Source organism: Sycon ciliatum, chromosome 11 (assembly GCF_964019385.1).
Source record: "Sycon ciliatum chromosome 11, ocSycCili1.1, whole genome shotgun sequence".
NCBI lineage: Eukaryota > Metazoa > Porifera > Calcarea > Leucosolenida > Sycettidae > Sycon > Sycon ciliatum.
In genome coordinates, this window is record NC_088653.1 from 19,266,735 (window position 1) to 19,278,825 (window position 12,091).

The 12,091-nt window shown below is 48.4% G+C and overlaps 2 protein-coding genes across 3 annotated transcripts in view; both read left to right on the plus strand.

Moving 5' to 3' along the window:
- LOC135827427 (rho family-interacting cell polarization regulator 1-like) overlaps positions 1–3,119 on the plus strand; it is a 27,576-nt gene extending 24,457 nt beyond the window's left edge. For both annotated transcript variants that reach the window (XM_065339923.1, XM_065339924.1), the window contains exon 24: positions 1,861–3,119. In XM_065339923.1, coding sequence (XP_065195995.1) covers positions 1,861–1,926 — 66 coding nt within the window. In that variant the 3' untranslated portion in view covers positions 1,927–3,119. The remainder of the gene's footprint in view (positions 1–1,860) is intronic.
- Positions 3,120–10,067: 6,948 nt separating this feature from the next.
- On the plus strand, positions 10,068–10,739 carry LOC135827165 (uncharacterized). Its single transcript, XM_065339691.1, has one exon. The coding sequence runs from the start codon at positions 10,068–10,070 to the stop codon at positions 10,737–10,739; it is 672 nt and encodes a 223-aa protein (XP_065195763.1).
- The last annotated feature ends 1,352 nt before the right edge of the window (positions 10,740–12,091 follow it).

Below are 12,091 nucleotides of genomic sequence, written 5' to 3' on the forward strand. Positions count from 1 at the left end.
TGTAAAGATCCGTGGATATACAGCTGAGCTATGAAAAATTTGAGTTCAGCTCAACTCCGAACAATTTGAATTTTTCTGACCCCCTTGGCACTGAAAGGGTTAATGCCCCTTATATTAGAGAGGTTCTGCACAACGAAAATGCGTACATACTTTCGCTCTACTGTAAAAGCCATTATTCTAACGAGGCGCATATATAACGATTTCCCAAAATTGACTAGTTTACGTGCAGCAAAGGTAACGATTCTCACTCATTCTCAACGCTCAATAGGACAGTATCTGTATCGATTTCTGTATAACGATTTCTATTTTAAGGACAGATTTCTCCTCGTTAACTCGTTAGAGTTGGCACTTCGTTATTATATATGGCTTTTACAGTATGTCATGAAGTGAGAAACGTCACATGAACCTTTGCAACTGCAACTTTCGTGGAAAGTTTCGTGAGATTGGGTCATGGCGTTCGTGCACTGGGCACGTGCAAACTACGAAAATGTGGAGAACACAAAGTTCGTGCGAAAATTCATAAACATTTTCGCAAGGCCTGTCGCTAAACTTTGTTCAAAATTTCATTTTGCAGAACCTCTCTATTTATCCCGTCTTACTTCCTCCGCGTCATTAAAATCGTCGCCTCGCACATCCCAATATTTGTGACTTGGCTCGTCTTAGTCAGACTGTCGGAATCGCTGTTTTCTGTGTTCGAACATTGGTACCACCCTTCCTGCGCAATGTCTACTTGTTACTGAAGCCGTGGTGGTCTCGGACTTTGTCGGACCTCTCTTCCGCACCAAGCAAATTCATCGCGCTCCGCACTATTCCGCCCCAGAGCGCATTTCGTTTTCTGGAGTTCGTGCCCTCCCACATCGTTCGAGTGGGCATTTATCAAGACTACAAGCTCGGGTATAAGAATCCTGGTATGTCTCCTGAATACGAAATGCTGAAGTTGACGATGGCAAGAACAAAGTGGTCTCAAATTCCAAAAATGCGCTACTTGTCGCGCATGTTGCTGCGAAGGTAGCAGGTCTGAAAACACCGACAAAATCAGCGAAGCGCTTGCCAAGGAAAGGAACTGCTTACCCTATCCCGCTGGAAGGTCGTTACAGTGTACTTGAAAAATGCTAGCTTTCATTCATCGCCTGCCACCTGGAGGCATGGATCGCTTGAAAACGAAGTTTCTTGACCTGAATTTGAACGCGCGTCTTCTTCAGCGTATTGTTGAGTGCTGAAGGGTCTGCCTCAAACTCTGATGAAGACGTCGACCTTAGCTGCAAGTGCAGCAAAGCGGGAGGCCACAAACTAAAGCTTGGTCCGTCAACAATGCTCTGCCTCAATTTCTAGCTGATTTCTTTGCCCTTCGAGTGGACCTAATAAATTCGAAAAATTGCTCTGGGAAGCGACAATTTTAATGACGCGGAGGAAGTATTTTCATTTGCTGTCTGTCTGTGTGCCTGTCTGTCTGTCTCTAAGATCATTAGCCATACCGTAAAGTCTTGTATAAAAGCCGCGGCTTCTACTTTTTCTTGGTGAAATTTTGCAGGCTTCTTTATGAGACAGGCTTTCTATACAAGACAGGTATTTCTATGTATGTCAACACTAAAACCAGGCTTATGTGTAATTTGATGGGCCCAAAATTGCGGCTTCTATTCAAGTACGGCTTTTATACAAGACTTTACGGTATGTATTACCTGCTAAGCTTTACTTCAGAAAAGCGCGAACTCCCACGTAGTGAGCAACACAATTCCCCTAAACTTTACTTCAATTAATCTACGTGTGCTGTATTGTGTGTGTGTGTGCGTGTGTGTGTGTGTGTGTGTGTGTGTGTGTGTGTGTGTGTGTGTGTGTGTGTGCATGCGCGCGCGTATACAGGATGACATGGGATACTTTCGCCGTCGCATGGTGTACGAGATTCTCAGCAAGAAGCTCATGGTGTGATGCGGATGTGCGTGCGTATCCACCTTGTCCGTCACGGAGAGCACTTCTAGCTTGAGCCTTTCTCTATGACTGGGTAAGCATTCACCGCAGCTTGAAACAATGGCCGCAGAGTCACTGGCCGTACAGTCTAAGACGGCTCGACTGTGCTGTGCATATGACCAATATCCTGCCCACTCGTCCAGCCTGGATTCCGCTCGGCTGCCTGAAGTGTGTGTATGTGTGTAGCTGAGTGATTCAGTGCTGCCAGCGCGTGTGAAAGAGTCCGCAGTGTCAGCAGGTGTGTGGCTGAAAGAGTCAGTGCTGCCATCTCCGTCGTAACCTTGGTCACCACCTGCTGCTGCTGCACAAGCAATGCCAGTGCAGTGTGCCTGCAATAGGATGACTCTCAGCTGGCACTGCACCGGCGCAGTGTTCTTGCTGCAGCAGTGACGACACTCACTGCCAACACCAACACCACCAGCAGCAGCACCAGCAGCAGCACAGCACTGAGCAGCATTGACTACAGCGAAAGCTATCCAGCAGCCAATACCTCCGTCCGTGGAGCATCGACTGCAGTGAAAACCAGCCAACAGCCAACATCGCCATCCGTGTAGCATTGACTACAGTGAAAGCTAGCCAGCACTGCCAATATCGCCATTCGAGTAGCAGCCGCCTTCATGTTTTTAATGAGATGTACATCGAGACGGACGTATTGCCAGCGTGCACCGGCCAACTAGCCACTTGTTGGCACGTCACTGGAACACAGAGCACCTTGGGGTCCCCCCCCCCCCCCCCGCGGGGTTCTAGTCGCGTGTCAGTCATTGATTGCATTGGTCACCAAGTGTGTGCATGCGTGTGTGTGTGTGTGTGTGTCTGTGTGTGTGTGTGTGTGTGTGTGTGTGTGTGTGTGTGTGTGTCTGTGTGTGTGTGTGTGTGTGTGTGTCTGTGTGTGTGTGTGTGTTACTGTGTACATGATGTAGACTCTAGCCATCTGCAGACCAACCAACTATCACCTCCAACTTCTCTTTGCCAGTTGTTTTTACTTACTTACTTGAAGTACCTTTTTTTTTACTGTTCCATACATACCTACTACTACGATGCTGGTGCTGCTGCTGCTGCTGGTGGTGTAGCTAGCTACATGACTGTACAGTGCTGCTCAATGAAATCCAGTCGCCAGAGTCAAGTTGGCGCCGTGCACCTGTTCGCAGGTCTAGGCTGCGCAACGCCTGGTGCCGGCACGTACTTGAGAAACTCGACTGGATGTTGTTGACCGATGCTGTACGTGTCAGGGGCATAGCAGGCGGTCCAGCTGGTCAGACGTCAGTCCTTGGCCGGGTCACTTTTTCGCCCGACCACGAAAAACGTGCCCAGACAGCAGGATTTTGCACCGTATTTTGAAGTATTTTCAATTTTTCCCCTGGGGACGTACACCCCCGACCCCCTCCTGCCGGACCACCTCCGACGGCGGTGCTACGCGCTTTCGTGTAGCCACACACTCACTGACTCAGTCGGACCATTGTTATTAGCAAGAGTACATAACCTATGTACTCTTGTTATTAGGCTAGGGCCTGTTTTGGACTTCCCACTCTAAATAAAGAATACAAACAAACAAACAACTGTACACTCTGTACACACTGCGCTCGCTGCTGCTGCCGAGTGTTCCGACCTCGTCAACACTGCTAGCACCACGTTTGAGTACACAGAACAGTGGGTGTGGGTGTGTGTATTAGTAGTAGTGCAGGGGGGGGGGGGGGGGGCTGTGTATTGCCCTGCGCTATTTTATTCATGAGGCTGGATTTCCCTTCCAGGCTGGCCAGAGTGGTACTTCACCACCAACAGCACAGTGGTAGAAGCAGCAGCACAAGCAAATGTGTGCCGCCAAGAGTACTCTTGGTGCCGCCATTATATGGCTATGCGGCGCTCAACACTGCACAGGCAATGGCCCTGGTTGCAGGCTTGCAGGTTGGTGACTCTGATCCCCCATTGCCTAGCGGCATGAACACTCATCTTGTTACTGGTTTTGTTCTCTTTTTGGGTGTTTATTTTTTACTTTGCTCCTCTGGGATTTTTTTGATTTTTTAAACATTTCTCCACTGAGTGCAATAATCAGTGTCCAGTGCAGTGGTGTCAGTTCTATCCAGAGTACATAACCCATGTACTCTTGGTTCTATCAAGAGTACATGGTTATGTACTCTTGCCTTCTTGGTTCTATCCAGACGTGTCAATAATCGTGTCAATAATCTCCTTTATATAGTGACGTGAACATTGCTCATAAATTCATAATAGAAGTCAGGGAGTCGTCAAATACGTAGTCTTCATTTGACGACTCCTTGGTCTGTAGACTCGAGAGTCTACATGCAACTACTTTTCGATGTTGACAGCATGTTACAAGGCGAGGACGCATAATGCTCCTGACTACAACCATAACCCGGTTGACAGAGTCCCGGTCTTGCGACCATTTCAACCAGGGAGTAGTACAATACTATATAATATATAGTACAGTATTGTACTACTCCCTGATTTCAACCGTATTGGGAAAACCCAGGTTCGGACCCTCTTTACTTTAGGGGTTCGGCTTTTCGTTATTCACTTCGCCTCCGTGTCTCTCTATGTTTTCGACAAAACAGTTCCCTCCTTGCAAATCCTTGTTGCGAATTTCTGCAACGGCTTTGATTGGGCGCACGTAGATACAGTACTACAGTTGTAAGATAGTCATTGACCTGACTACAATACAGGTGTACAGTGGATCAACTGAGCGACACTATAACTACAAGTCGGACATGAACATCGAGTCAAGGCGTTAGCATCGCTTGAATGTTCAGAAACACACAAGCTATCCTTCGCTTCCGCAGGCCACCACTATGGCACTATGCCTTTTCACCTTACGTCCTTAGTGCCAAATAGTGGCAGATGCAGACCTCACAAGTGAGTCAGGGGGGGAGCTCGAGAGGAGGTGAGCCTGTAAGTTACAAAAACTGCATCCTTGTGATCCCTCCGAGCTGTACGTAGACCCGGGTGCTCGAATGAGAGACAGGGTACCAAAACAGAAACAACCTGAAATTGTACCTAAACTTATTCCCATTTCGTTTAATTTTCACAAATACCATCAACATACGGCCCGCTAACGGTATGCCAAATTTCAGCGCTGCCCGGTAAACGATTTTCGAAATACTCGCGACCAGGGATCGGGAGTCGTATAGACCAGGGAGTCGTAGACCCGGGTGCTCGAATCAGAAACGATTTGACAGGTGTGCAATTTCTCACCTGTAAATCTCAACAATGTCAGAATATACTTTTGGAGAGGCGATGGAACAGGGAAGAGAGTCTGGCTTGACCCACCCAGCAGGAATTCAGAACCTGGGTGCGCTACAACACAAGCTACAGTACGCAGTAAAATTGTCGTATTTCCTTCGGATTTTTTATTTGAAAATTGGGTGCTCGAATCAGAAACAGCGAACTCGTCAGATCGTCTCCGATTCAAGCACACGGGTCTGCCATCGTCTACGCTTGGTGTGGCAGTTGAGGGCAGGGAGTAGTAACTTACTACTTCATTTTTGAGAGCAAGATGGTCAGTGGAGCCGCAGATTCAGCAGGTCTTTGACAGCACCGTACAGGAGACCCATATCCTCGAATCAAGGACCCAGCAAAAAGTGGGTCGCGAGTATTTCAAAAAGTGTTTACCGGGCAGCGCTGAAATTTGGCATACCGTTAGCAGGCCGTATGTTGATGGTATTTGTGAAAACTAAACGAAATCGGAACAAGTTTAGGTACAATTTCAGGGTGTTTCTGTTTTGGTACCCTGTGTCTCATTCGAGCACCCGGGTCTACGACTCCCTGGTATAGACCCCTTCTCGCGACCCACTTTTTGCTGGGTCCTTGATTCGAGGATGTGGGTCTCCTGTACGGTGCTGCCAAAGACCTGCTGAATCTGCGGCTCCACTGACCATCTTGCTCTCAAAAACGAAGTAGTAAGTAATTAGTTACTACTCCCTGCCCTCAACTGCCACACCAAGCGTAGACGATGGTAGACCCGTGTGCTTGAATCGGAGACGATCTGACGAGTTTGCTGTTTCTGATTCGAGCACCCAATTATTTTCAAATAAAAAATCAGAAGGAAATACGACTATTTTACTGCGCACTGTAGCTTGTGTTGTAGCGCACCCAGGTTCTGGGTGGGTCAAGCCAGACTCCCTTCCCTGTTCCATCGCCTCTCCAAAAGTATATTCTGACGTTGTTGAGATTTACAGATGAGAAATTTCACACGTGTCAAATCGTTTCTGATTCGAGCACCCGGCGGGTCTACGTAGCTACTTCAACACGCGTAAAAAGTCTTTTTACACGCTCCCTTGGCCCTGCTACACAGTACACTGTACCAGCGCGGGTCTCGAACTCGGGACCTCATGATTCGCAGGCAGGCCTGCAAACCAATCGGCCATATGCGCTGGTTGTTATCTGCTGATCTAAGAACTCGTGAACGAGTACGGAGTATACCTGGTATACCGACACTCGTGCCGTGGAGAGGTCTACAGTCAGACCTCGCATAACCGCACACATCCGTTTTCCACAAAAATATCCGGATAGGCGAGGGAACCGGATAATCGAACACACACACTGTATGTATGCATGGCATATGCTGTAAATCGGTGACCAGCAATTTTCTTCCGGATAAAAGAGGACCGGATAAACGAGGTCTGACTGTACTAGTAGACCTCTCCACGGCACGAGTGTCGGTGGCAGGGAGCCCCATCCCACATACATTGGTATGCGTAGGCCATAGGGCCGCCTGGTCGGTGGTCGACTCGGGTGCCTGGCCCTGGGGTCGAGTCTCGTCGTGTGCTGTCAAGCCAGACTCCCTTCCCTGTTCCATCGCCTCTCCAAAAGTATATTCTGACGTTGTTGAGATTTACAGATGAGAAATTTCACACGTGTCAAATCGTTTCTGATTCGAGCACCCGGCCGGGTCTACGTCGGCGCAGTTCAACACGCGGAAAAAGTCTTTTTACACGCTCCCTGCTACACAGTACACTGTACCAGCGCGGGTCTCGAACTGGGGACCTCATGATTCGCAAGCAGGCCTGCAAACCAATCGGCCATATGCGTTGGTTGTTATCAAGAGTACATAACCCAAGACTACATACATGTAACCCCCCAGAGTGTGCAACTCCACTATGGGTGCTGTCCCGACAGAATTTCAAGTTGACGTCATTTTGATGATGCAATGCGCACTGTACACGGATTATCAGACGAATCCGGAACCTGTGGTTGACCGAAGCCGATCGATCCTGTACAAATTAGGGAGGTTTAGTCCCACGTAATCCGTGGGTACTTTACGTGGGTGTACCACGTGATACTCAGTGACCCACGTACAGACGTTTTCTGATTCACGACATGCCGTGTATGGAGGCTCACCCACGTTCCGCCAGAACGTGGGTGAAAATCAGAATGGAGCGCATTGTGCAAGCTGTGAGGGTGCTCAGCTGAAGAAGTTTCCGAAGCACGAAATCAAAATATTCGATGAGCTTCTTAGGCCCGGGTAGCTTCGTCTTTGACCAGGTTTGGGCCTTTCGCTTTATGCTTTTGTTTGTTCCGTGTGACTAAACACAACATTGCAACGTGGGTGCCCTTCATCCACTTTACGTGGATCACCCACGTACGCGTTTCCGTTACGTGGGAACTAAACCTCCCTATTATTGCAAAGAAAAACGTGTGATGCGTTGACACCCGTACACATGTTGTAAATCACTGGTCCAAGGAGCATTGCGTCATAAATAATGACGTCAACTTGAAATTCTGTCGGGACAGCAGGGCATGTGGGAGTTGCACACCCTGGGGGTTATGTACTCTTGTTGTTATCTGCTGATCTAACAACTCGTGAACGAGTAGACCTCTCTACGAGTGTCGGTGGCAGGGAGCCCCATCCCACATACATTGGTATGCGTAGGCCATAGGGCCGCCTGGTCGGTGGTCGACTCGGGTGCCTGGCCCTGGGGTCGAGTCTCGTCGTGTGCTGGGGTTCGTTTCGCCCGAATCAAGGGCAGTTGGTTCGTTAGCAACTGCCCTTAGTTGAATCTGCTTGATTCGTGCGAAACGAACCCCGATTGCAGCACACGAGACTCGAACCCAGGCACCCGAGTCGACCACCGACCAGGCGGCCCTACGCATACCAATGGCAATGTATGTAGGGCTCCCTGCCACCGACTCGTACGATCGTAGAGATCGAGAGGTCTACTCGTTCACGAGTTGCTCAAACTCTCTAATATTATACATTGCACGGCATTTCGATACCCAACTCAACAATTCCAGCGCACAGACAGGTCCACAATTTGACGGCCCTCCGCGGCCACTGTCAAACCCAATTACTTGCACTGAAGTTGCTAAAAGCCTGATGAAACTCAACAACGGACGAGCATCTGGAGAAGATGATACCCCAGCTGAATTGCTCAAGTATGGAGGAGACGCCATGGCTTCTACCCTTTCCTCAGTTATCAATGGTATATTTAGCCATCATCAGTCAGTGAAAGTAGGTGGAGGAATCCTCATCCCACTTCAAAAGCCCAATAAACCTCTTGGACCACCGTCCAATCTCCGGCCCATAGTGCTACTTACATCGCTCAGGAAAGCACTATCGCTCATAACCCTTGCAAGGATCAGACCGAAAGTGGGGGAGTTTCTAGCTGAGACCCATAGCGGCTTCCGGAGTGGACGGTCAACGTCCGATGTCGTATGGGCGCACAAATGGCTGGCTGCCAAAGCCCAACGCTTTCACTGGGACATTCACATCCTCGGAATTGACCTATCAAAGGCATTTTGACACTAGTGAGGTTTTGCATTCCGAATTTCGGTTCGGCGCTCTTCGGTCATTTGTCGAACATCAAAATGTCGAATTTTCGCACCAACGTTTGTTTTGCAAGTCGAAAATGATGTGTTTTCATTTCGTGAGCCCTAGCATCAGCAACGTCCTGTCCCGTGCTCCTATTCTTGCTGATTCCAACGAACTTTGATCGCCCTAAGAGCCGAGGGCCAGACCTGTCTCCTCAGTCGCCTCAGAAAAACCAACTCCATGGCCAAGTCAAATTTTATGAGTATCGCCATAGTCTTTTCAGCCACACAGATGACGGTGAGGACACTCCAGGCGAAAGAGAGTAGACAAGCAATGGAGGAGCAATCAGAGGTAGCTGACGACGCTGATGTCGCCAAAGACGCCTGGGAAGCGATGCCGAGATAAGAAATCTCTTTGAATAAATCACGCGCTGGCGCTCTTCTACAGAAAATTCATCCGAAAAAATTAATATTTTCGGCAAAGTGAGCTTTTTCCGAACAAACATGCCGAATCTTCGCGTGCATTTTCGACCTCGCTCCCGCGTGCCGAATCTTTTTGCCGAATTTCGGAATGCAAAACCTCGCTACTATCAGACGTGACCAACTGATGAGTGTACTAAAGGAAGTCGTGAACGAGGATGAACTGCGTCTGATACAATACCTACTCTTGGGAACAAAGCTCCATGTCCGCCTTGGGAAAACGTCATCACCAACATTTCCGACAACTATTGGCACACCGCAGGGTGACTCCTTGTCACCGGTCCTGTTCACGCCGTAAAGTCGCGGATGAAAGCCGGGTTTGCATACAAGCACATCGCGGATAGAAGCCTGAAAATCAAACGGCTCAAATGCATATAAGCCTGTCGCGCGTAGAAGCCTGGCTTCCATGCAAGCGCGGATCGGGTAGGTCAAGAGTGCATGCGCTATGTACAATGCATAGTAAAACTGCCGCCATACCGGTAGTCAGTGGTAGATCTACGCGTGTCGCGCGTAGCAGCCTGGCTTCTATGCAAGCCCGGATCGGCCGATGTGCATACAAGCCTGGCAAAAATATCAGTGGTGCATATAAGCATGGTTTGCATACAAGCCTGGTTTGCATTGAAGCCTGATGCAGAAAGCGGCTTATGTGCTTATAAGCCCGGGTTTTATCCGCGACTTTACGGTATCTGGAAGCAGCGTTGCGGCAACTGAGAAAGGAAGCAGCCCCCAGACCCCATGCTGATCTTCACCTGCCGCTTGAGCTAATCTATGCTGACGACGCAGATTTTGTGAGCACCAGTCGGCGGTGGCTCTCCTAGCTAGAAGCTACGGCGAGTTCTACCCTGGTGCAATGGTCGCTCAACATGAATCATGACAAAACGGAGTACACAGAAATCACTAGACTCAATGATCGCAATAAAGAAGAATGGAGATCAACACGAAAACTTGGAAGTCTGATTGGTGATGATGAGGATGTGCTGAGGAGGAAGCAACTGGCGACAGCTGCCTTTCGGGGCCTGTGGAACCTCTGGAAACGAGGCCAGCAGGTCAGCGAAAAGCTTCGGCTATACCAAGCCTTCATCAGCCCTGTACTGCTGTACAACTCTGGTACGTGGGCGGTTACCAAGTCAGCTCAGGAGCGACTGGACTCCTTCCATCGGCGTCAACTGAGGTCGCTTATAGGCATCAGGTGGCCTCAGACGATATCGAACAACGCACTATACGCCCGATGTGAAAGCCAGCCGATCAGTCACACCATCAAGATATTGCGATGGAAGCTATTCGGACATGTCCTCCGTCTGTCCGACAGCACACCAGCCGTCCAGGCAATGGTCAGCTACTACACCAGCAAGGACCTCAAGGGCTGGAGAGGACGGCCGAGGACCAGCCTGCCGGGTACACTATCTGCTGACTTGGAGGCAGCAGATGCCGGAAAGCTGAGTAGTCTGGAGGACTTGCACAGAATCAGGAAGATTGCAGTGGATAGGGCCGAGTGGCGAGCTCTGTGTCAACGGGTGACAGAAAAGGATCTGTAAGAGACGGATGACACTGCAATATTCTTCTCAACGTACAAGTACAATCATACATGTAACATTGTTTGTTTGGATGGTGCCTTTGTTGCTGATCCAACACACCATCACACCACCACACCACCACACCACCACACCATCACTCAATGCTCTCTACTGCATTGTTCACCCACCACTGACTTTATACTTCTGCGGCTCCTTTGCCCCTTTTCTTTTGATTCGTGCTGTTTTGGTTCTGCTACAGTGATCGTTTGATTTTTTCCCACAGCGTATCATTTGTTATCCTCCTGCCTTCGTTGTCCAGCACAAGCGAAGAGGTGGACCTATCGGTCGACTTCAACGCGAAAATGCACGTAATAATAATAATAATAATTCTAATAACCTACGTGTGTTTAAATAACCTACGTGGAGATAATAATTTTAATATAGCTATGAATAGGATGAAGGCCGCAAACATCACGCAACTACGTTACTTGTTTGACAGGTACTGTGTATTTTATAACAAAAATATTATTGAAAACCCAGAATCGATTTTCTCGTTCCTATCATCAGTGGGAAATAGAAAGGTGTTAAAAATAACATCAAGATACAAGTGCAATAAAACCACTAGAGAAAATGCAAAAAAGGTAACAAGATTACATAACCAAAGGCGAGAAGGCACTGAACGAAGTGTCAACCTACGAATACAACTTCAGTGCAACAACGTGCTCTTTCTGCTTACACAAAACAGGCTTATGAATACGTATACAAACTGCCTCAAAGACTTTCAACTGAAGAGGAATTGGATGACGAAACGGTTGGTGAGGAGACAGAGGACGAGGCAGATGTTGGTGGTGATGATGATCGTGAGGATGACGAGCGGAACGAGGAAGGGGACGATGAGATGGACGAGGAGGAGTCGGGTGGGAAGGAGCGAGATGAGGTGGATGAATGTGTTGATCGTAAGAAGTCAGCTGTGTATCTACACTTGTTATCTCGTCCTGACTGTCTTGGTGTGTATGATGACTCTCATTTTTCTGTACTGTGTCGTGCGCGTTATGTCCAACAGTTGAAAGTCCTTGAGGCAGTTTGTATACGTATTCATAAGCCTGTTTTGTGTAAGCAGAAAGAGCACGTTGTTGCACTGAAGTTGTATTCGTAGGTTGACACTTCGTTCAGTGCCTTCTCGCCTTTGGTTATGTAATCTTTTTACCTTTTTTGCGTTTCCTCTAGTGGTTTTATTGCACTTGTATCTTGATGTTATTTCTAACACCTTTCTATTTACAGTACTTAACTTCAGTTTCTTTGGTTGTATCCTTAGTTCCGTATTTCCCACTGATGATAGGAACGAGAAAATCGATTCTGGGTTTTCAATAATA